This window comes from Oncorhynchus mykiss, chromosome 21, assembly GCF_057628025.1.
Source record: "Oncorhynchus mykiss isolate SJ-2025 chromosome 21, ASM5762802v1, whole genome shotgun sequence".
Taxonomy (NCBI): Eukaryota; Metazoa; Chordata; class Actinopteri; order Salmoniformes; family Salmonidae; genus Oncorhynchus; species Oncorhynchus mykiss.
This window is the reverse complement of record NC_143042.1, coordinates 54,104,933-54,130,505: the sequence shown is the minus strand read 5'-3', so window position 1 is coordinate 54,130,505 and position 25,573 is coordinate 54,104,933. Positions and strand designations below refer to the sequence as shown.

Sequence of the window (25,573 nt, the reverse complement as noted above, 5' to 3'; positions counted from 1 at the left end):
CCTCAGTGGACTGAACCTGTACCTCAGTGGACTGAACCTATACCTCAGTGGACTGAACCTATACCTCAGTGGACTGAACCTATACCTCAGTGGACTGAACCTGTACCTCAGTGGACTGAACCTATATCTCAGTGGACTGAACCTGTACCTCAGTGGACTGAACCTATACCTCAGTGGACTGAACCTATACCTCAGTGGACTGAACCTATACCTCAGTGGACTGAACCTATACCTCAGTGGACTGAACCCATACCTCAGTGGACTGAACCTATACCTCAGTGGACTGAACCTATACCTCAGTGGACTGAACCCATACCTCAGCGGACTGAACCTATACCTCAGTGGGACTGAACCCATACCTCAGCGGACTGAACCTATACCTCAGTGGACTGAACCTATATCTCAGTGGACTGAACCTATACCTCAGTGGACTGAACCTATACCTCAGTGGACTGAACCTGTACCTCAGTGGACTGAACCTATACCTCAGTGGACTGAACCTGTACCTCAGTGGACTGAACCTATACCTCAGTGGACTGAACCTATACCTCAGTGGACTGAACCTATACCTCAGTGGACTGAACCTATATCTCAGTGGACTGAACCTATATCTCAGTGGACTGAACCTGTACCTCAGTGCACTGAACCTATACCTCAGCGGACTGAACCTATACCTCAGCGGACTGAACCTGCACCTCAGTGGACTGAACCTGTACCTCAGTGCACTGAACCTATACCTCAGCGGACTGAACCTATACCTCAGCGGACCGAACCCATACCTCAGCGGACTGAACCTATACCTCAGCGGACTGAACCCATACCTCAGTGGACTGAACCAATGGCTGTGTTCGAGAGCACCAAAACCGTTATGTATTGTGGGTAAATTGTGACTGACTGAATCACTGATCTACAAATAATACAAATAGTAATGAGTCGTTATTTATGATGGAAGGTGATTTGTCGATCAGTACGTCGGCAGTCGCCTGTAATCAATGATTTATATATTCACTAGATGACAGCTAGGAGGCACTGAGTTGAAGCCACAGCGCCTCCATCTTGGCATTAACTTACCATGGTAAAAAAAAAAAAAAAAACATTTTGGAAGCTGTTAGATTTTTTTACAGTTGATTTGACCTTTATTTAACTAGGCTCGCAAGTTATGAACAAATTATTATTTACAAAGACAGCCTACCCTACCCAAGCCAAACCCTGACAACGCTGGGCCAATTGTGCGCCGCCCTATGTGACTCCCAATCACAGCCAGTTGTGATACAGCCTGGAATCAAACCAGGATCTGCAGTGAAGCCTCTAGCACTGAGATGCAGTGCCTTTGACCGTTGCACCATATGTATTAATGTCTACATCAATTTCTGCCAAGTTTATTATATTTAAGACATCTGAATGCATTTTATTATAATTATTATTGTGTGAGCTAGACATACAAATAAAAAATAAATAAACATTTTCCTTAAAGTATCATTTTTTAGAGGCTCTTACTGGTGAGTGCCAATATGGCCGACCGTGGCTTCAAAGCCTCTCAATGGTCAATACATAGCATTAGCAAAACAGGGTTTATATAAATGACGGGCTGCAATGTCGAACAAGCCTACAGACTGGACTGAGCTGAACCGAATCAGTTCGTCTGCGTGTCCGTACCTCTCCGGGTTTGGGTGTAAACAGCTGTGCGTCCCTGAAAAACGCCCCTGTCGCTTCCGGAACCAATTACATTCCCCTGTACGTCGCGTTCATACAACTAAATAAAACAAATGGTCAAATTACTGCGACGACGAAATGGACCTCTAGCTCAATCTGCACGTTTTCAAAATATCGAGGTTGGTAGCTTTAGATAGATAGATAAATAAATAAAGTCTCCATTTCTGTAGTAGGAGAAAAACACTCCGGCTGCTTTCTGCCTGTTACCACCATTGGTTACCACCGACTCACCGCAAACCACCTCGAGTAAATGGCTGATCAGGAGCACATTGAGATAGACACGCTCCTAGACATGCCTGCGCCGGGGCGATCTAGAACGGGGAGAGCAGCGGCTCTGGCTCGGCTACTGCACCAGGACTGCACTTATCTTCTGGAGCTATATGTGAGTAGTTATTGAGCGAATTTGTCGATATTTGTATATATTTTTTTTAGGGCAGCTTACTGGGTATAAACAACACCACATAGCATACCTACCACGTCATTCACGACCCGTTAGACCTCAGGCCTATTTCGCTGCACCTGTAAAGGCACCATTTAAGATATTGGTAACTTTCTTGTTTTCATTTTCCCTTCGATTAGTCTCATTAGATAAAATTTATATTTTTAAGATCTTGTTTCAGGATAGATCTGTAGCCAGATGGTAAATTCCAACGTTGGTCGTTAGAAATAATTAACTGTCTACTGTAACTGTGCACTTGCCTTGCAAAATATGTAATTAATGCTGCTGCAGTTCCTAATTGAATCATCCTTTTTAAAACCATCCCTCCCTCTCCTCCATGTTCCCAACCCAATCCATTAAACTGTGACCCAGGGGAACCCACCCTAGTCGATTGAGTCACTCAAATTTGGCTCCCATAGACAAAAAATAAATCTACAGAAATTACCAATATATGTAAATTAATTGTATAGAGTGAATTAATTGTATAGATATTATTTATAAATATACAATCGTTTTGATTGTTTAAAAATGATATTTTATTGGGTTTGAATAAAGATGATGCTTTTCACGGAATAGCCAACACTTTTTTTCCCCCCCACAGAAAACAAAAGTAGATTTCTCCAAAATCAGTGGCAGGTTGGTGTGCACTGTTGGCGCACATCTTAATTTGTAGCAGCGTATGTTACTCATTAGTACTTTTTTTAAAAATCATTCCGTATTCATGCTTATATTATCTTTTCATTTTCTCCACTCCCTGGCCCTCCCCACCCACCTTTTCTCCTCCTATATCCTCTCAGAGGGAGAGGGAGAGCCTCTTGTCAGACCACACCCCAGCGGGGGACCGCATCGTGTCCCTCTCTCTGTCCTCGCCTGACCTCAGCTCTGACGAGCAGGTTCAGCTTCTACACTCAGCCCTGCGCAAATGCTTGGGACTACTGGAGTGTCTCATCCTACGAGAGGAGGAGGAGATGGGTGAGCTAGAGGGCGAGTATGAGACAGTGAGAAAGGGCGTCCGGGATCGACTGGGACATCTGCTTCACAGCACCAAGGTCCTACTGGAAACCGAGGAGGACGTCACCCCAGACCATCAGTGCAATGAGGTTAAAAATGACCATTTTCAATTACCATTATCATGGGTCATCTTCCATTTAGTGAGGCCAAAATAAATAAAAAACATTGTCCTAATCAGTCTAAAGCACAAAATGATATTTTGGGATAGCAGTTAGCCTAGTGGTTAGAGCATTGGACCAGTAACCTAAAGGTTGCTAGATCAAATCCCTGAGCCAACAAGGTAGAAATCTGTCGTTCTTCCCCTGAACAAGGCCGTCATTGTAAATAAGAATTTGTTCTTAACTGACTTGCCTTGTTAAACAAAGGTAAAAAATAATTGCTTGTGAGAAAACCTTGATGTTTTTGTAACTACCGACTTTACTTTCTCTTTTAGGAGGTTGATGGAGTTGTGGGTACTTTTGGGGCGAAAATGTGGACCTATCGGGTCCTGCTAGAGCTGATCCATTGGGCCAACTCTGCCTCGCAGACCCTTCACGTCCTCCACTCCGAGAGGGAAGGGAGAGAAGATATCTAGTTCCTCTCTCAGTCTAAGATCAGTCAGCTTTCAATAGCAGACATGTTATTAATGAAAATCCTAAGGTATTATGACATATAGTCCCCAATGCGGGGAAGCTTTACTAAAATCACAACTAACCTCCTTTTATGAAATGCTAAAAATGACTTTCATCAGACGATTGTATTCACTATGTTGAGGTGCACCAGCAAGACTTGTGGCAGTAACATTCCTTTGTCAGAAAGGATGGTCATGACATGGATGATGTGTTAAGGTCCCAGGACAGTTGTTGTTATTGTTGTACAGTCTATTTATTGAAGCGGAACGTCTTACTGATGAGAAATGTTAAATTATTCTTCCTACTTTTGAGGTAGAATTTGAAGGGGCTTTCTTTAGTTGAAACATTCTAACACTGTTCGAATCATGTCGTAACTAACACTTAAGACTAACGCTAACTGTTAGAATGTAACCCAAAAAAATGACTGATAAACTGTTACTGTGAAAATGTAGCTTACTGATCAATGAAGATAGCTGGTGGTTGACTTGTACCCCATGATGCCAACATATCTCCAGATTCCATTTGTTTAACGTAGGTGAAAAGTGATTCCAACGAAGATAAGGATATGATCATGTAACTGACATACCGATGTTGTGCTCATCTTTTTTTGGTCAGGCAAGTTCAGAAAATAAACTGTGATGGATCACGTTGCTGCATGTTACTGTAATGTCAATGTGGCTATTCACTTACAGTAGGCTAATTGTATGTTCTACATACTTGAAAATGCTGCTAGATTGTTTTAACTTGTTGACGTGTACCTTTTTAGCCAATATTGCTCAGTAGCAAACTGAATGTGTGTGTAGCCAGAACTGTCACACCCTCTTCACCCTCCTTCACAGTCTGACACAGCTTCCAAACTCTGACTGAATATTATGATAATGGAAATAACCTCCAATTTATTTTTTTTGTTATTGTGAGCTTTTCTACTTTGTCAAACATTATCTGTAAATTATTTGGATTTGCACTGAATATTAAACTGAAGTGGGTCTAGAGTGTTGTTGTAGTTTTTCATGAATAGTATTCGGTGCATTTATAAATGTAATAAAAACATGTTATAGACTACTTTATTCTAATTCTAACGCAATAATAATGAAAAGGAAGGGTTGTAAGAGACCGATCTATTGCTTTCTTGCCTCCTTGTCCTGCTATTTCAACCCCCCATTTTACCATATAAATCTCTGCATACTCGCGCATGCGCGTTACGCAATCTACCGGATAGCGAGGTAGGGGAGCTGTACTAATGGCGGAGAACGTACGGTCGCCTTTTGAGTACCGGGAGCCACCGACCCTCGACAGCGACGGGGATGGGAGCAAACCGCCTTTGCCGCCCCGGGGGTGAGATAAATAACGTATTGGGGATTTTTTTTGATCAGTTGTTAGCTACTTGTTTAAAAGTGAAGTCGATTGCAAGCCCTGCCTGAGCGGGTGTGTTTGTTTAGTAGTATCCATCCTTGTGTTGATTCTGCTGAGGAAAAAAAATAAAAACGGCGAAAGTGTTTTTTCGCTTCAGGATCAATAGCTACCTAGTTACTGTTAATTTTTATTATTATTTTTTATTTACACCCTGTCACTGTTGATTATCCGTATGTTTTTGAGCTTTCGTTTGAGAGCTGTCCAGCTGTAATGTCCTGTCTGTTATTTAATTAGCCAGCTAGCTAACTATTAGCCATCTGTTAGTTAGCTAGCTGGCTAGTTACATCTGCACACGGTAGTCATAGCTAGCTAGCTAAACAGATTAAATTGCATTTAGGCTAGTTTTGCTTTATTTTGATAGCTAGCTAACTCGAACGCGATATGGCTCGTTATTTTAGGAATTTAGGCATTAAAATCACATGTTTGCCAGATATTCTGGTACTGTAGTTAGCTATGTGCTACTAGCATCTTCATTCAAACTGATGTTGTTGGGTAGAAATCCGTCAGTTACATTAGGCATCACTTTCACTGTGTAGATCTGACTGACTTGTGGTCTACTGTATAATGAGGGATGCAAAGGCGTACTGTCTCTCAAGTGTGTGTGTGTGTGTGTGTGGGGGGGGGGGGGGGGGGGGCATTTTATATATGCCTGGTTATTGGGGTTTGTCAAATGGCTACAATTATTGAAAAGTATCATATTTCATCAGCTATTATATATACATTTTGTTTCCAATATATTATTTGATTGTCTGATACTTTATGGATTTTATTCCATTTTGTTTTTACATTTGTAATCAACCAATATAATGGCCCAATTTCCCCAAGAGCATCTAAAAGGCTAATAAGTTCATCATTAGAATCATTATTAAATGCGCCAAGTTGTTTCCAAAAAGCATCATTATTAAAGTTGCACTTGAAAACAAATATTCAGATTATATTTTTCACATGCGCTAGATAAAAAAATAAAGTTTTTATTTAACCGTTATTTAACTGGGCAAGTCGGTTAAGAATACATTCTTATTTACAGTGACGGCCAAACCCGGACGACACAGCCAATTGTGTGCCGCCCTATGGGACTCCCAATCATGGTCGGTTGTGATACAGCCTGGAAATACAACAGGTGTAGACTTTAATGTGAAATGCCTAGTTATGAGCCCTTTCCCAACAATGCAGATTTAAAAAGTAAGAAAATTGAGCCCCAAAAAAAGGGACTTAGTAACACATTAAAATGACAATAACAAGACTATTTACAAGGAGTACTAGTATGGTGTGTGTGTCGGTGTAGTGAGTGTGGATAGAGTCCAGTGAGTGTGCATAGAGCCAATGCAAAAGAAAAAGGGGCTCAATGCAAATCGTCCAGGTAGCCATTTTATTAGCTGTTCAGCATTATTATGGCGTGGGGGTAGAAGCTGTTCAGGAACCTTTTGGGTCAATACTTGGTGCGCTGGTACCGCTTGCTGTGCAGTAATGGAGAGAACAGTCTATGACTTGGGTGGCTGGAGTCTTTGACCATTTTTAGGGCCTTCCTCTGACACCGCCTGGTATAGAGGCCCTGGATCAGGGCAGGGAGCTCGGCCCCAGTGATGTACTGGGCTATACGGTCTACCCACTGTAGCGCCTTGTGGTTGGACGCCACGCATTTGTCATACCAAGCGGTATTGCAGCCAGTCCATTACAGCCCCATCTACAGTGCCTTCAGGAAGTATTCAGACCCCTTGACTTTTTACAACATTTGTTAGGTTACAGCCATATTCTGCATATGCTGTGCATGTCACAGCAAAAACCAAGCCATGAAGTCGATGGAATTGTTCGTAGAGCTCCGAGACAGAATTGTGTCGAGGCACAGATCTGCAATGTCTGCAGCATTGAAGGTCCCCAAGAACAAAAGTGCACTTCCATCATTCTTAAATGGAATAAGTTTGAAACCACCAAGACTCTTTGTAGAGCTGGCCGCCTGGCCAAACTGAGCAATCGGGGGAAAAGGCCCTTGGTCAGGGAGGTGACCAAAAATCTGATGGTCATTCAGACAGACCTCCAGAGTTCCTCTGTAGAGATGGGAGAACCTTCCAGAAGGACAACCATCTCTGCAGCACTCCCCCAATCAGGCCTTTTATGGTCAAGGGGCCAGACAGAATCCACTCGTCAGCAAAAGGCACATGACAGACTGCTTGGAGTCTGCTTGGAGTCATCTAAAGACCCTCAGACCATGAGAAACAAGATTCTCTGGTCTGATGAAACCAAGATTGAACTATTATGCCTGAATGCCAAGTGTCACATCTGGAGGAAACCTGGCACCATCCCTACGGTGAATCATGGTGGTGGCAGCATCATGCTGTGGGGATGTTTTTCATCGGCACGGACTGGGAGACTAGTCAGGATCGAGGGAAAGATTAACAGAGCATAGTACGGAGAGATCCTTGATGAAAACCTTCTACAGAGCGCTCAGGACCTCAGACTGGGGCAAAGGTTCACCTTCCAACAGGAAAATTAACCTAAGCACACAGTCAAGACAGTGCAGGAATGGCTTCGGGACAAGTCTCTGAATGTACTTGAGTGGCACAGCCAGAGCCCGGACTTGAACTCGATCTAACATCTCTGGAGAAACCTGAAAATAGCTGTGCATCAATGCTCCCCATCCAACCTGACAGAGCTTGAGAGGATCTGCAGAGAAGAATGGGAGAAACTCCCCAAATACAGATGTGCCAAGCTTGTAGCGTCATACCCAAGAACACTGGAGGCTGTAGTCGCTGCCAAAGGTGCTACAACAAAGGACTGAGTAAAAGGTCTGAATACTTTAGTAAATGTAATATTTCTTTGTTTTTTTAGTGTATACATTTGCAAAGAAAATAAAACCTGTGTAGATTGCGTGACAATATGTCTGCCTGTCTGCCTGTCTGTCTGTCTGTCTCTAGTTCTCTTTCAATTCAAGTTCTCTGTCTGTCTGTCTGTCTAAAGTATTCAGACCCCCTTGACTTTTTCCACATTTTGTTAAGTTACAGCCTTATTCTAAAATGGATTTTAAAAAAAAAAATAGAATAATCCTCAGCAATCTACACACAGGGCAAAGGGATTTCTGTTTTTATTTTTAATACATTTGCAAACAGTTCTAAACTTTTTTTTTTTGCTTTGTCATTATGGGGTATTGTGTGTAGATTCATGAGAAAATCTATTTAATCCATTTTTAGAATAAGGCCGGAACGTAACAAAATGTGGAAAAAGAAAAGGGGTCTGAATACTTTCCGAATGCACTGTGCACATGTTTTTAATTTGACCTTTTATTTAACTAGGCATGTCGGTTAAGAACAAATTCTTATTTTCAATGACGGCCTAGGAACAGTGGGTTAACTGCCTTGTTCAGGGGAACAGTGGGGTCAACTGCCTTGTTCAGGGGAACAGTGGGGTCAACTGCCTTGTTCAGGGGAACAGTGGGGTCAACTGCCTTGTTCAGGGGAACAGTGGGGTCAACTGCCTTGTTCAGGGGAACAGTGGGGTCAACTGCCTTGTTCAGGGGAACAGTGGGGTCAACTGCCTTGTTCAGGGGAACAGTGGGGTCAACTGCCTTGTTCAGGGGAACAGTGGGGTCAACTGCCTTGTTCAGGGGAACAGTGGGGTCAACTGCCTTGTTCAGGGGAACAGTGGGGTCAACTGCCTTGTTCAGGGGAACAGTGGGGTCAACTGCCTTGTTCAGGGGAACAGTGGGATCAACTGCCTTGTTCAGGGGAACAGTGGGGTCAACTGCCTTGTTCAGGGGAACAGTGGGGTCAACTGCCTTGTTCAGGGGAACAGTGGGGTCAACTGCCTTGTTCAGGGGAACAGTGGGGTCAACTGCCTTGTTCAGGGGAACAGTGGGGTCAACTGCCTTGTTCAGGGGAACAGTGGGGTCAACTGCCTTGTTCAGGGGAACAGTGGGGTCAACTGCCTTGTTCAGGGGAACAGTGGGGTCAACTGCCTTGTTCAGGGGAACAGTGGGGTCAACTGCCTTGTTCAGGGGAACAGTGGTGTCAACTGCCTTGTTCAGGGGAACAGTGGGGTCAACTGCCTTGTTCAGGGGAACAGTGGGATCAACTGCCTTGTTCAGGGGAACAGTGGGGTCAACTGCCTTGTTCAGGGGAACAGTGGGGTCAACTGCCTTGTTCAGGGGAACAGTGGGGTCAACTTCCTTGTTCAGGGGCAGAACGACAGAGTGTTTTACCTTGTCAGCTCAGGGAATCAAACTAGCAACCTTTTGGTTACTGGCCCAATGCTCTAACCACTAGGCTACCTGCCGCCCAATTACTTGTGTAAATGAGATATTTTAAGATTTGTATTATTAATACATATTGTGTGTGTATATTGATGGGGGCCAGCTCGGGGATTCAATCACTAGGCTTCCTGCCACCCCAAATGTATCGTAGGATTCCCGGAATATTATCTATATGATTATTATAATTTAATTATCAGTAGTTTACCTACAATAAAACAAAATAAACAGGCTAATTTCATTGTGAAAATACAGTTGATCTAAGGTAATGCCACATTGAATGATTCAAGGAAATTAGCCAATTTCTATTTTATTTTTTATTTATTTGCATCTGAATAACATTTTTATAGCTTATTCTTTTAACATCAAATAGGTTATAAATAAATTATTATTGTTATTAGCTGATCAAACATTTATTTCTCCCCCAGAATGAGGGTGTGATTTGGGAGATTCGGCTCCGTCTGGGCCTTCACTAGTTCCATAGACCTAGACCCTGGCCTGTGTGTGTGCTCTCGCTGTTCACGCCGTTGGCGAGATAGAGATTGTGGCCGAAGCAATTTAGCCAAGGCCAGTTCAGTTGCCTCACTGCAGCCACAATGTTTGCCCCGTTGTCTGTGGTGATACAGTACACTTTATTTTCGTCAAGGGGCCAGTCAAGTCTATCCCCAACGCGGGACTTCGGCCAGGGTGTCAGCTGTGTGGGATTGTTTTCAAACAGTGGGATTTCAGTGTCCAGTCTTTCGAGAGAGAGTGCACTGTCCGACTCATGTAAGGAGTCATATTTACACTTTAGTGCAGAACAAAAATAATTACACTTTTTTTGTTGTTGTTGCTAGGCGAGACATCTTTTTCACCTCACTCCTCCAATCTACTGTAACAATGGAAAAAGGTCAGAGGTGAAGAGCAGAGGCTACCCACCCACCCCCAGCCTGTAGGCTATAGGCTCTATAGTTGACCTCAGTCCCCACTTTCCACTCCACCCCTCGTCTTTTGGAATGGACTGATTTTGACCTTCAGAGATTCTCTCCTGTCCGCGATAGAGCGGATCTGCTGATTGCGCCACGTTTTTAAAAGATGGTTGGACAGAGGAGGTGACGACGAATACAATTTTAACAGACGGGACTTAAGTTAACAAAAACAATACCATACAAATCAATAGTTAAACACTCCTGCTATGGGTGAAGGAGATATATACGTTCAAATAAAGTTGACGAAACATTTTATGGAAGAAAAGAAGAAAGAAAAAAAAGATGGCTGACGGGCTATTTTATTTTCATGATGGTCAACATCCAAAACCGTCAATGTCTCGTCACAGTTATCCAATTATCGTCACAGCCCTAGCTGTAGGCTTACTTTGGTTATTATTTTGATGGTAAAAAAAAATGGCCGATTCATAATGTGGCAGATGTAAATGAAATGTATCTAGAAATGTCATTCTTGTCATGTACAAAATAAATCTGTCAGTTCTATTCAGTAAAACGTGTATTTTTTTTAAAAATTAAATTTGAAATGTTCTAAATCTGAAGGAACCCCTGGGGTGTGTTTTGTAGGAGGGGGTGTGTCAGGAAAAGGAAGGGTACCCCTGTGAAGGTGTGTGACCGGGCCTACGTGACAGAGGATGAAGAGGAGGAGGAAGAGGAGAGTCTGTCTGAACACAGCTACAGTCCAGGTAAACACACACACACACACGTGTTGCATGGTATACCGGTACTACGATAATGTCACCAAAACGTTGTGAGACTACCATTTTAGAAAACTGTAGAACCGTTGCGTAGGTAGTACTGGCCCCGCCGATCTAAAGAGCCCACTGGTGCCTGTTTATAATATTACATTTCAGTAAAAAAAACAAAATAATAATTTGCACCAGCAGTTAGTTTCCTATATGCGCCGGTCCAATAATGGCCACTTCACATTCACACACCCTCGGTGCAGACCCCAATAATCATTCTGCTGTAACCTTTGTACATTGGGGCAGCGTAAGCGAAAATGATGCGTTGTATCGGGGATGCAAACCCGTCACTTGTCAGAGATTTTTATTTGCATTTTGATTTCATTAGGTTCATCCACGTGAATTGTGTAGTAGAATAAAACACGTTATTGGGGTGGGGGTGGGGGGGGGTGGGGGGGTTGCACAGACAGTGTATCACCATTGAGCTGTAAGAGGGGCTAATCTTCTCCCTGTGCGATCGCTACCGTCACTCTTGAAATGAATGACTGAATGCATCCTGAATGACTGAATGCATCCTGAATGACTGAATGCATCCTGAATGACTGAATGCATCCTGAATGACTGAATGCATCCTGAATGCATCCTGAATGACTGAATGCATCCTGAATGCATCCTACAAATAGAATATCAGAGTTCAGATGTCATCTTCTTTTTTTTCTTCTTTTTTTTTCTTGTAAAGGTTATAATTGTATAACTAAGTACAAAGTACATAACTAAGCACACAGGTTTAAGAAAATGAACAAATACTACCAATTTCCCGGGTATAGGTAGTAATATACCTTGTTTCAAAAGTGGCCATGAAAATATTACTCTCAATACATTCAATGAATCTTAGTTCATTCCAAAAGAAAATTGGATGTTAGGTCGTCACAGCCAGGCAATTTATTTAAGGCTGGTTCCTTTGCAGCTGTAGCCAATTCCCCTATTTTAAGCTCTGCCTCGCAAAACTCATTCAATCCTTGTCTATTGTAGGAATATGCCTTTTTGAGTTTTCAAAAAAAAAAAGTAATTGCCCTTATTAGGGAAGTAGGATGGAAAGATGTCTGTAGTAATCAACTTTGTTTTTTGTTTTTTTTTCAATCCCGTTGAACATACAAATAATTAATACCTTTCCTGACACCTTTTTTCAAGGCTGCTAAAGTAAGAGGTGATTTATTCTCGTTTTATCCACTTTGCTGTTGATCATACATCATACGTGATACGTCATACATCATACATCATACGTGATCAGGCGGCAGATATGTCATATCAAAAACAAAGTAATTGCCCTTATTAGGGAAGTAGGATGAGTACTTCGTCATACATCACGCGTGTGAAGCCTAGTTCACATTACCCATAAGCACTCCGTTACGTTGCGCCAGATGTCATGCATTTCAATGGGGACGTCCACAACGGAGTGGAATCGCAATGCCATCCTTGCAGTTGGAGGCTCTGTTACGAGACGGACACCACATACTCTGGCCGGAGTCGGTCGAAGAACAGGAAGTTACCAAACTACAGAAGAAGATAACAATTTGCTTTTCTGTGATGGCTTTATTGGATAGCTAGCAACAATTATCCATTACTGTAAGTCTGGTTGTGTATACAATTCATTTTTTACCTTTATTTAAGTAGGCAAGTCAGTTAAGAACAAATTCTTATTTTCAATGACGGCGTAGGAACAGTGGGTTAACTGCCTTGTTCAGGGGCAGAACGACAGATTTGTACCTTGTCAGCTCGGGGATTTGAACTTGCAATCTTCCGGTTACTAGTCCAAAGCTCTAACCACTAGGCGATCCTGCCGCCCCAGGAAAAACAATGTTTATTTTTATAGTAATGTTAAATAATACACATTACAGTGTATTCAGACGCCTTGACCTCTTCCACATTTTGTTACGTTACAGCCTTATTCTAAAAATGTATTTTATTTTCTTTCTCATCAATCTACACACAATACCCTATAATGACAAAGCAAACACACAGGTTTTTAGAAATTGTTACTAATTTATTCGAACCAAACTGAAATGTCACATTTACATATAGTTAGAAGTTTACATACACTTTTTCAACCACTCCACAACCACACCATTTTTTCCGTTGGGGATTTTTAGAACTATGTCATAAAAGGTGAGGTTTTGAGAACCGTATAAATCTCTCTTGGACACGTTTTTATTTTATTTTATTCAATATATTTATCTGTAATTGCCACCCCAAAAAGTCTATGCTAATTAGCCGCCAATGTGGCTATCATACAGACCTCCACATCCTGTCACATGCTTTGAGGTAATCACTCAAGTTGCAGGGTGGGGTTGAAACCTCCACATTTCTCCATGGAAACTCTCATCGACAATAGCAACTAACCTAGCAAGTAGATTTCATAGCCTTTTTTTTTAGTTTCTTGTGTAAATAATTGATATTGTATATTTCTCGCGTGTATTCTTGTTTTTATACATTTTTAAGTTACCTAGCTAGCTACCTTACAAAAAAATGCTATTACTAGAATTGAATTTACCCTGGCTTTTGTAGCCAACTAGCTAACCTTAGGTCTCTCCATCAAGCAGAAGCAAGGATGGTTCTGTGCTATGTACCGGACTGTAACTACTACTCCGATAGGCACACGTGTACTCGCGCTCTCTCTCTCTCTCTCTCTCATATCTGCTGGAAGTGATGTACTCGCTCTCTCTCTCATCTGCTGGAAGTGATGTACTCTCTCGCTCTCTCTCTCATCTGCTGGAAGTGATGTACTCGCTCGCTCTCTCTCATCTGCTGGAAGTGATGTACTCTCTCTCTCTCTCTCTCTCTCGCTCTCTCTCTCTCTCTCTCTCTCTCTCACTCTTGGGGGTAAGACGTAATTTAAACATCACAGATATAAATTCCCGCTGTATCCATGATAAAATGCAACGTGAACTGTTGTACTACTGAATGAGACTGTTCCTTTGTGATCAAACTTATGTTAACTACATTACTTTAGTTTGCTGCTTTGAGCTACAGTTGTGTGTTATATAGCCTATTTTGGTAGCCGTGTGTGTGTGTGTGTACTATGTGGAATATTTTTGGAGCAGTGGCTTCCCTGAAAACAGGTACTGACAGGAGGAGCGATATGAGTCTGTCAGAGGTCGTCACGCTGGATGGGGATGGAGGCTTTGGTGGTCCACACAATGAAGAGGCAGGTGTCCCCTTCCGGTAATGTGGATCTGACCTTGGACCTGGTGCCAATAAGGATGGTCTTCACGGAGATGGTCTTCACCGAGGTGGTAAGAACCTCCATCCTTGATGTAAAAAAAAAATCCTTTGACTTCACTGCCTCTTCAATGATAAGGTCCCTGGGACCATAGGGACACTTGACTTCCAGACCGTCCAATGAGGCACCCAGGATCCAGGACCATGTGACTCAAAGCCCTAACTCCTTCAAACCCCCCATTTTGAATGCCTTGATTCCCTCCTCTTTATCTCTGCCCCACTTTACAGACAACACCCCGTCCAGCGACTGATCTGAGGACCCCTTTCAGCAGCGTTGGAGTAACGAGCTTGGCCCTAACCACTGCTCCATCATTGCTGTCTGTCAACCTCCCTCTCCTCAATGTGTGCCAGTTGGGGTTGGTGCACTGCCGTATATCCTCCTGCTGCTCCAACGACTGCGCCATGCCAGCCAGGATGCCTGCATGTCCCAGACGGGGATGACAGGCGGGGATGACAGGGAGGGTAGCGGTTGTTCTGGCTCAGGTTTAAGGAGACATGCCATTCCACTGAACCTGCCCCAGAGATGGTTCCTTAGACACTGAAGATCCTCCTCTGGGGGCTCTAGGGACAGAGGGTTGTAAGTCTTCAGCCGGGTACAGGTCCTCCAGTTGACTGCACCTGGTTGGGCACGGCTGGCTTCCTCCACTCGCATTCCACACCCGTATGGGCGATTTTGTGGACCGCCAAAATAGGCTGCAGGCTACACTGATGAGCTCCACGGAGGCTTTTACATGTTGGAGAGAGAATCCCCTGGTCACCTATAGAAACATGCCAACAGGAAGTGGTCACCTATAGAAACATGCCAACAGGAAGTGGTCACCTATAGAAACATGCCAACAGGAAGTGGTCACCTATAGAAACATGCCAACAGGAAGTGGTCACCTATAGAGACCTGCCAACAGGAAGGAGGTTAAATGCACCTTGAAATGCCTTTGTTGTAAAAAAAAAAAAAAGGTGCAATATAAGTAAAGTTTGATTTGATGACATTACAGCGTTAGAATATTTTATACAATTCCATTAACCTTTTTGTTTAATTGATAACTTGGGATTTTATCACTTGACAATATCAATCATATAGTGTGAAGGATTCTATAAATCCAGACAGTGAATGCATGTACCACTCTGAATGAATAAATACTGTGCCTGTTGAAGAAGTGTCTCTGTTCATGAAAATACAATACGGACTGAATGTCTAAACTAAGTACATTCTGAATATCTATGCGTTTACATTCATTCTCATCAATGACAACATTCTAGAACTGAGTTATCATTTATCTAAGTTTGGTATCCGGGTTAATCTGGTTAATGATTAAGTGACTCTTTCCTTGGAGAATGCTGACGGCTGGATAGAACACAGTGTATTGCTAAGATGCACAAACTTAACGTAATAGCTACAGTCACCGACACAGGATGTCCTTTTTCCCCTCACGCTGGCCCTGAGCAAACCGCTAGGTCCCTCACTATAGCTGCACTTCTCCGCGTGGCCAGACTGATGCTGGTCTTCTCCACATGGCCAGACTAATGCTGGTCTTCACATGGCCAGACTGATGGTGGTCATCCTTGGAAAAAGCCGTGTGTGTGAAATAGACACCAATGTCGACATACTGTACAAACAATTATCAAGGCTAAGTCATCCAAAATATGTGTAACTAGCTAGAGCTAAAGTTTTGTCTGTCGCTAGTTTTAAGACAGAGACATGGGACAGGAGAAGTTCAACACTTTAGTCAAATTCATTTCAATACAGCACATGTGTTCATCATGGGATTGGGCACCGATCTCTGATCGAGTAGTTGAAGAGTAGCTGACCGTGTCGGCTAGAGGTGACGTGTGGGAGCTTCCTGCAGGAATTCGTGGTGTTTCTGAGGTGTTCTCCGTTTGCTAATTAGCATTTCACTTTATTTTTAATTGAGGCAAATATTATTGATGACTCAAATTGTCAGAGGAGAGAGATTTCCACGGTTATCAAAACGCCAAGCCTAAACCGGACACATACTTGGTGGGAAAATGATTGGAACAATGCATGTGTTTGACTGCAAGGTATTATGAAGCGTCCGACTGTAGTGGAGTATATAGGAACACATTTGGAATGGTATTGGCACAGGAAGAAAGGGGTCTGCTACTCATGAGATGTTTATCAAAGGTAGAATTCATATAGGCCTTAATGGTAGAATTCATATAGGCCTTAATGGTAGAATTCATATAGGCCTAAATGGTAGAATTCATATTGGCCTTAATGGTAGAATTCATATTGGCCTTAATGGTAGAATTCATATTGGCCTTAATGGTATAATTCATATTGGCCTTAATGGTAGAATTCATATAGGCCTTAATGGTAGAATTCATATAGGCCTTAATGGTAGAATTCATATAGGCCTTAATGGTAGAATTCATATAGGCCTTAATGGTAGAATTCATATAGGCCTTAATGGTAGAATTCATATAGGCCTTAATGGTAGAATTCATATAGGCCTTAATGGTAGAATTCATATAGGCCTTAATGGTAGAATTCATATAGGCCTTAATGGTAGAATTCATATTGGCCTTAATGGTAGAATTCATATTGGCCTTAATGGTAGAATTCATATTGGCCTTAATGGTAGAATTCATATTGGCCTTAATGGTAGAATTCATATAGGCCTTAATGGTAGAATTCATATAGGCCTTAATGGTAGAATTCATATAGGCCTTAATGGTAGAATTCATATAGGCCATAATGGTAGAATTCATATAGGCCTTAATGGTAGAATTCATATAGGCCTTAATGGTAGAATTCATATAGGCCTTAATGGTAGAATTCATATAGGCCTTAATGGTAGAATTCATATGGGCCTTAATGGTAGCCTAAGCTTTGTTAAATGAATCTCCTGCTCCTTATTAAATGCTGTTTAACCGGGAGAAGACGTAGGGGCTGTGGGGGTCGACGCCCACTTTCTTAAAAGTTGGGAGCCGTGTGTGTGGCGGAGCGAGAGGGATACTGGTGTTTGTGTGTGTGAGAGAGAGAGAGAGAGAGAAATGAGTAAAGATGGTGTTATGCAGTGTTCTCCCCCTCACTGCCAAAAATGACATGCAGATCATTATACGTTTATCTATTCCGTCCTGCAGCCCTATCATGTGTCAAGTATCCGTTGTGTTGAATGTGTTCTGCTGTTCTTACTTGTTTCTGACTCTCCCAGGTGATGGACAGTACCCGGACGGAGCGGAGGACAGACTGCCTCCGACCGGAAGCCCTTACTACCTCGCCGACCCCTCCCAGCTCTGGTGAGCGAGAGGATCATGGAATAGACAACCAATGACAGACATGTCTTGAGAAATCACTCAAATGTCTGTAGTTGCATTGAGACTGCAGTGTACGGGTCAACCTTACCTATTGCAGTGGTGTGCAGGCTTTTGTTCAAGCCCGGTGCTAACACACCTCACCAAGACCCTTGGTCAGTGAAATCGGGTGCGGTTGCTAGGCTCGAGCAAAAGGCTGTGTCTCCAGTGGATGGTGTGTGACGTTACTTTGTTCCTCCGTCCAGTGTGTCGGAGCTGGGCGAGGAGGGGGCGAGTGGGGTCCGGGGGCCAGTGCTCTTCCACCCCCCGCCCAACTGTAGGATCCGAGAGGTGCACTGCGGGAGTCAGGTGCGGCTGGTCGTCATAGCGATTCGAGACATCGCCAAAGGGGAGGAGATCACAGTGGACTACAGCCTGATGGACTGGGGAGAGAACGCCATGGTAACTAATGACTGATTACATCGCCAGCTTGCCTCGTTGCAAACCCATTTCAGCTATTCTTAAATTTCCTCCGTGAATGAGTGTTGTCAGAGGTCATGACGTCTGACCAACAGAAACCTCATACACATCAAAATTGCCGTTGTTCTGGCATTACTACTAGTTGCTAGTTGTGTTCTTTCCTTGTTCTGTCCAAGTAACGATTGTGATTGGTTGGGCTCCATATTTGATTGTGATTTCATTTTTTCTATTGGTTACTGTGCGGATTTATAAAGTTGCTCATTTGTTATGTTTTTGGATTTGTCTCCGAACAGGATGAAGAGCCTGGCCCCCACCCGCTGTCTCTCTCCGACTACCTCACCCCCTCCTGGTCCCTCTCCCCCTCCTCCTCCCCGCTAACCCACACTGAGCCCAGCGATTCGGACCGAGAGGAGGAGGAGGAAGACGACGATGACGACGAAGAAGAAGAGATGGAGGAGTTGAGGGGCCGCATGCTCCGCCGCCGAAAGAAGCGCAAAATAGCCACCCCCCCCGTCACCGCCAAGAAGAAGAGTGTCGCCACCCCCAGGGCCGGACCCGGGCGCCCCTGCTCATCCTCCTTCTCCCGGCTGGCTGCCTCCTCGACCCCGACCGTGGCCCAGACCCCGTCTCAGCCCGCCACCCCACTGGCGCCCCCCACCACCAACATCAACAACAACATCAACATAAACATCGGCAGCTCCAGCGGGGCCACTGTCAGCCGACGGCAGCACTGCCCCTACTGCGGCCGCCACTACCGCTCTCTGGCACGCCACCTGGAGAAACACCATGCCAACCAGCCAGAGGTCAGGGCTGCCATGGAGCTGTCCGCACTCCACACACACCCTTCCTCCTCTACCTCCTCCTCGCACGGCCACATCTTCGCCTCCCCCCAGCCCTCCTCTTCCTCTACTCCCGCCCCTCCCCCTCTTTTCTCCAGGGAGCGAGAGAGGGATGCGGTGGCCGCTCGAAGTTCCTCGGGTGCGGTCTCCTTTTCACTCTCGCTCTCCCCGCCCTTGGCTTCTCAGTCGGCCGCGGCCAAAAAAGCCTCCAACGTATCGGTTCAGACGCCCAAGCCAGGCTCCGCCCCTGCGGTGGCCCCGGTGAAAAGTCCTCCCACATCCACGCCACCCAGGAGGGGCCGCAAGCCGAAGAGAGAGAAGGAGGAGCAGCAGAAAGCGGAGGAGTCCATCAGGAGCAAAGAGGAAGAGATACCTCCACCTCCTACCCCCAAGCCGGAGGAAGAAGAGCTGGATGAGGAGCTGAGTGGAGCGGGGACCGTACAGAGTCCTGGGGACTGGAGTACACAGCTGGCTAGGTATGATGGGTAATATGGTTCTGCTACATCGGAAAGAGATGTTTGGGCCTAAATGAAATGTTACATATGAAGTTCTGAATTGAAATGCATATTTTGCCGTTCTATCAATATTATAATGGAGATGTGTGATAAAGAAATTTTCACCGGTCTTCTTTTCAGCTCCTTCATCACCTGATTTACTTAATAAAAGGCACATGTCAATAGGTGGTCCAGGTATCTTCATGACATGGCACAAGTGGGTGGGGCTTCCTCTTATGTACTCTACTTCTCCTCTATTGTTCTCAACCGGGGGGAGGGGGGGGCGGGGGGCGATGACATCAGACCAACTACTTGAATGGCCTACTCAATGAAGTTTGCAGTTGTCCAAATTTTTTGATTCTGCTCATAACATTTTTTGGTCCTTACGTGTATACGTGGGATGTTGATTTTCAACAGGAAAAGAAAAAAAAATTGCTTTCAAATATAACATTTTGACATTTTTTTTTACTCTCTCCCTCTGTCTCCCTCCCTCCCTCTGTCTCCCTCCTTCCCTCTGTGTCGCCCTCTATCTCCCTCCCTCCCTCTCTCCCTCTGTGTCGCTCTCTCTCCCTCTATCTCTTTCTCTCTTTTTTTCTAGCTCCCACAGACAACACATGCCCCCTCTCCTCTCTTCCCTCTCCTGCCTGGTGCTCTACCTGAGCCGGCAGCAGCACTCTTCCTTCTTGTCTCTCACTCGCTCCCCCAGTTCGGCTGAGGCCTGGCGCCTCCTCTGCCATTCCAGCCTGGCGCTGCTCATCCTCTACAACCGCCACCGAGAGTGTGAAGTGGCCAAGCTCACCACCCAGGACTACCACAACCGCACCACCCCCCAAAGCCCCACCCTGACCCAGGCTAACTCGGCCAACACCCCCCCGACAGGCATGGAGGCCATCCTCTCCCCCTTCGAGCATCAGGTCCTCTGCCACCTCCCCCGGGCAGGTGTGCTGGGCAAGCGGGGGCGCATCCAGCCCCTCATCCTGCCCCCGCACTGCGAGTCCTGCCTGGAGCTGCTCCTTCAGACCTCCTCCAACGTGGGCGTCGACCCCCACAGCCCCTACGTCTTCTCCCGGCCCTTCCACTCGCCCGCCACGCCGCTCCGGGGCACCGACCTACTGCGCAACCTGGCGCGGGCCAGCGGCGCCAAGAACCCCCGGGCGTTGACCCAGACACGGGCGCGCCAGCAGGTAGCCATTCTCACCCAGCTACTGCTCCTGGAGGAAGGCGAGGGGCAGGGCCAGCCGGGCGGGGCTGCCGCCAAGCGCCTGGAAGACTTCCTGCAGAGGGAGTACCACGTGACCCAGAGCTGCGCCACGATAGGCCGAGACCCGGCGCTGATGGGCCGTGTGGGCAGGGTGGTGATCTATGGGGAAAAGGAGGGGGTCCTCTTCAGAGGGATGAGTCTGCAGCACATCTGTCTAGAGCTGGATGGTAAGGGGAAACTACACACTGCAAATCCATGGCACAGCTCCATCCCTTATCAGAGAAAGTTGTGTGTGTGTGGGGAGGGGGCAGGGGGGCGTTCTGTTCATGAAGGGTTTGCACCTGATACCTTCTGAAGGGAATAAAGGAGAATAGTTGCATTGCATTTACATGTGAATTAGTAATCTCCCCATCTCATTGGGATGGAAGAGAGGAGGAAACGTTACTGGAGGAATGATGGCTTTGTTACCAGGGAGGCATGGCAAGTATGCTGGTCATGCTCACTAGGGATATGTTTACTAGCTAGTATGCTGGTCATGCTCAGTAGGGATATGTTTACTAACTAGTATGCTGGTCATGCTCAGTAGGGATATGTTTACTAACTAGTATACTGGTCATGCTCACTAGGGATATGTTTACTAGCTAGTATGCTGGTCATGCTCAGTAGGGATATGTTTACTAACTAGTATGCTGGTCATGCTCAGTAGGGATATGTTTACTAACTAGTATGCTGGTCATGCTCACTAGGGATATGTTTACTAACTAGTATGCTGGTCATGCTCACTAGGGATATGTTTACTAACTAGTATGCTGGTCATGCTCACTAGGGATATGTTTACTAACTAGTATGCTGGTCATGCTCAGTAGGGATATGTTTACTAACTAGTATACTGGTCATGCTCACTAGGGATATGTTTACTAACTAGTATGCTGGTCATGCTCACTAGGGATATGTTTACTAACTAGTATGCTGGTCATGCTCAGTAGGGATATGTTTACTAACTAGTATACTGGTCATGCTCAGTAGGGATATGTTTACTAACTAGTATGCTGGTCATGCTCACTAGGGATATGTTTACTAACTAGTATGCTGGTCATGCTCACTAGGGATATGTTTACTAACTAGTATACTGGTCATGCTCACTAGGGATATGTTTACTAACTAGTATACTGGTCATGCTCACTAGGGATATGTTTACTAGCTAGTATGCTGGTCATGCTCACTAGGGATATGTTTACTAACTAGTATGCTGGTCATGCTCACTAGGGATATGTTTACTAACTAGTATGCTGGTCATGCTCAGTAGGGATATGTTTACTAACTAGTATGCTGGTCATGCTCACTAGGGATATGTTTACTAACTAGTATGCTGGTCATGCTCACTAGGGATATGTTTACTAACTAGTATGCTGGTCATGCTCAGTAGGGATATGTTTACTAACTAGTATACTGGTCATGCTCAGTAGGGATATGTTTACTAACTAGTATACTGGTCATGCTCAGTAGGGATATGTTTACTAACTAGTATGCTGGTCATGCTCACTAGGGATATGTTTACTAACTAGTATGCTGGTCATGCTCACTAGGGATATGTTTACTAACTAGTATGCTGGTCATGCTCAGTAGGGATATGTTTACTAACTAGTATGCTGGTCATGTTCACTAGGGATATGTTTACTAACTAGTATGCTGGTCATGCTCACTAGGGATATGTTTACTAACTAGTATGCTGGTCATGCTCACTAGGGATATGTTTACTAACTAGTATGCTGGTCATGCTCAGTAGCGATATGTTTACTAGTTGTAAGTTGGTAATAAAGCTGTCGTAAGCGATTGCATGTTTAGAGTTTTACACATGAAGGATGATTCTCCTCTCACTCGGACACAGCTGGGAACAAACATATTTGTAATTTTTATTTATTTTGGGAAGCCAGCTGGGAGCAAACTTACCAGAACATTTGAAATAGATGGGAACTCTGAACAGGGTACCTTTTTGTAATTGCATTGCCCGCCGTACAACGATCTGTCCTTCTCACAGACATCACGTCTTGGTGTTATATGTTATGGTTTGCTCATTGTGTAAATGAAAGAGGAAAACATTGACCAGAGTCTCCAAGCCTTTTACATTGTATAAGGCAGGTTATAGTGAATGAACAAAGCATGTTGTTCATGCTTTGTTCTTTCACTTTCCATCTTCTATCCCTTCCCAATGCTCTCTCTCTGTCTTCTATCCCTTCCCAATGCTCTCTCTCTGTCTTCTATCCCTTCCCAATGCTCTCTCTCTGTCTTCGAATCCCTTCCCAACGCTCTCTCTCCGTCTTTGATCCCTTCCCAATGCTCTCTCTCTGTCTTCTATCCCTTCCCAATGCTCTCTCCATCTTCTATCCCTTCCCAATGCTCTCTCCATCTTCTATCCCTTCCCAATGCTCTCGCCATCTTCTATCCCTTCCCAATGCTCTCTCCATCTTCTATCCCTTCCCAACGCTCTCTCTGTCTTCTATCCCTTCCCAATGCTCTCTCTCTGTCTTCTATCCCTTCTCAACGCTCTCTCCATCTTCTATCCCTTCCCAACGCTCTCTCTGTCTTCTATCCCTTCCCAATGCTCTCTCTCTGTCTTCTATCCCTTCCCAACGCTCTCTCCATCTTCTATCCCTTCCCAACATGCTCTCTCCATCTTCTATCCCTTCCCAATGCTCTCTCTCTGTCTTCTATCCCTTCCCAATGCTCTCTCTCCATCTTCTATCCCTACCCAACAGTGATGTCAGGAAACTCTGCGGACTCCTTCTCAGACGACTCGGACGTGGAGGCGGAGAAGGTTAAGGAGAAGGTTAAGGAGAAGGTTAAAGAGAAGGTTAAGGAGAAGGTGGAGGAGAAGGTGGGGGAGGTGAAGAAGCAACCAGGTCAACCCCCCAGCAAGAATAAAGCCCCTGCTCCCTCCTCGGTCAACCCCTCGCTCCCTGGTGCCCACAAGAGGAGGGTCATTCAGCCCAAGTCCGGTATGTACAGTCTTATTTCTTCGACCAAATGTATCACCTATTCATACCGATCTGGGTGAATGTGTTTTGAACAATAGCCTCTTTAATACCTAATATTGCGCTACATCCATGCAAGCCAGTGCGAGGCCAGCGTCAGACATGTTGGAAAATTGAGGGATTCAACAAGCCAATCGATAACTTCCTCGCAGTTATCGAGTCCTTTCAGATCTACTCAAGTGTGCCGGACACATGGCTCCTCAGGCCACTGGGGTTCGAGCCCCGGGTCAGGTGACTCTGTCTACTTTTTGTGCTCCTCTCTCTTTATCCCAACCTGTACTTGTATAAACAAAACAATACCAAAATATGTAAGGAAAAAGATGTCAAAACGATGTTTCATGAATATACAGTATGCACAAGTGTTTTAGGGGTTAGGTACTCAGTGGGTATGGATTTGGAATTGGGAAATTGATGTTCATGACTCTGTCCTGTGTTCCCAGGGAAGCGTGGGGTGCTGAAGCGGCCCTGGTCGGAGGCGGAGCGCATCGCCGTGGAGACGCACCTGAAGAGGAACATCATGGAGCAGCGCGTGCCAGCCAAGGCGGACTGCGAGCGCTGCCTGCAGCTCTGTCCCCTGCTGGTCAGCAACCAGCGAGACTGGAGAGCCATCAAGTTCTACTGCCACAACCGCATCCAGCTACTGAAGAAGCAAGGCAGGAGGGAGAGGGCAGGGAACTCTGTTAGATAGAGATGGGAGAGAGCGAGAGAACTGACTTCAACCATCTGGAGTGACCCTATTCTAGTCCTGGAGAAGTGCAGTCTGCTTGTTTTTCGTCCGAATTTACCTGACCTCTGACCTGACCTTAGAGGTCGTTCCTGGGACTAGGTGTGCACCATCAGTCCTAGCCCTGTAGCCCAGTAATGCAGTGTTGTCTTCATCAAGAGTCAAGGAGAGAATTAACTGGGATTAGTTGAAATGTCTCCTCTGACCAGGGGACATATCCACATAGTGTCTCAAAAGGGGTCTAGGAATCCTGTTAAAACTGAGTTTTTAAGACCAAAAAAAAGCCTCCCAGCTCACAGTAGGTTTTATGATGTTAAGACACTGAACAGACAAACTCTGAACCAGGAGTAAAATCAACTCCTAAAAAGGGTTCATCTCAGCTGGTCGTCACGACAGTTTGAGGTACCGCAAAGGAAAGATGGTGATGAGTCTCATCGTTGTAAATTATTGGAAATAACCAATCACGAAGAGGCATGGCCAGCTGTGACCTGTATAGCACGTTTTCAGACACCCAGATGAACGTGACTTTACATCAAATGTTGCAATGGTAAAACACTTGATATAATTTGTCTGACACGATCACTTTGCCTAACTCCTAATTATTGCCTAATACGTTGGCATGCATAACCTTCTTCTTTATTTGTATTTTTTTTTACCAATTCTGATGTTTTTTTTAAAAAGCGTAAGTTTTATAATATGGTCGCTAACACTCTGAACTCCTGGATGATTACTCTAAATGTATTTTGTACAGTACTGTAGGCATCACGTCTCTTACTGATAATGTTGCATTAAAACCTGTCATTTTTAACACCCAATCAAAGTTAACATAGGCCCTAAATACCTTCAGTGGCCCAATATTACTTAGGCATGTTATTTAACAGTGTTGCAGGCCTTCAAATGATCAAGACACCTGCCGGTAACTCTTAACTGGTGAGGTCAGATCATGAGGTCTCTTAAATATCTGTCAACTAGTTTAGGTTTAATGCCTAGCTTTTATTTTTTATTTTTTTTTACCCCGTAAGAGTAGGAGTAAAATGTCTCTATTCTCAGCACTTACGACACATTTTCTACTCCTGAGACGCTTTGTGGATACGGGCCCTGGATTACGAAACAACAGTCCTAGAAGTTCCTGGAGAATCCCGAGTTTTAAAACCCTTGTTGTTATTTCAATCTGTT

General features: G+C 44.7%; 2 protein-coding genes across 2 annotated transcripts; both read left to right on the top strand.

Annotated features, from left to right (window-relative positions):
• Nucleotides 1–1,630: 1,630 nt before the first annotated feature.
• LOC100329196 (IL-6 subfamily member ciliary neurotrophic factor-like) lies at nt 1,631–4,765 on the top strand. Its single transcript, NM_001171854.1, is given in 3 exon segments — nt 1,631–2,095; nt 2,950–3,252; nt 3,597–4,765. Coding segments are annotated over 3 exon segments (576 nt in total). The 5' UTR covers nt 1,631–1,963; the 3' UTR covers nt 3,738–4,765.
• A 202-nt stretch (nt 4,766–4,967) lies between these two features.
• LOC110500790 (uncharacterized) lies at nt 4,968–25,148 on the top strand. The gene is made up of 8 exons (XM_021578324.3): nt 4,968–5,109; nt 10,978–11,096; nt 17,549–17,633; nt 17,894–18,089; nt 18,401–19,422; nt 20,039–20,868; nt 23,398–23,637; nt 24,114–25,148. The coding sequence occupies exons 1-8, from the start codon at nt 5,015–5,017 to the stop codon at nt 24,359–24,361; spliced, it is 2,835 nt and encodes a 944-aa protein (XP_021433999.2). The 5' UTR covers nt 4,968–5,014; the 3' UTR covers nt 24,362–25,148.
• Nucleotides 25,149–25,573: the final 425 nt, after the last annotated feature.

Coding starts and splice junctions, on each gene's coding strand:
- LOC110500790 (XM_021578324.3), top strand. CDS start 5,015: ATGGCGGAGAACGTACGGTCGCCTTTTGAGTACCGGGAGCCACCGACC. Junction 17,634..17,893: donor GCCGACCCCTCCCAGCTCTG/GTGAGCGAGAGG, acceptor TCCTCCGTCCAG/TGTGTCGGAGCTGGGCGAGG. Junction 19,423..20,038: donor TGGAGTACACAGCTGGCTAG/GTATGATGGGTA, acceptor CTTTTTTTCTAG/CTCCCACAGACAACACATGC.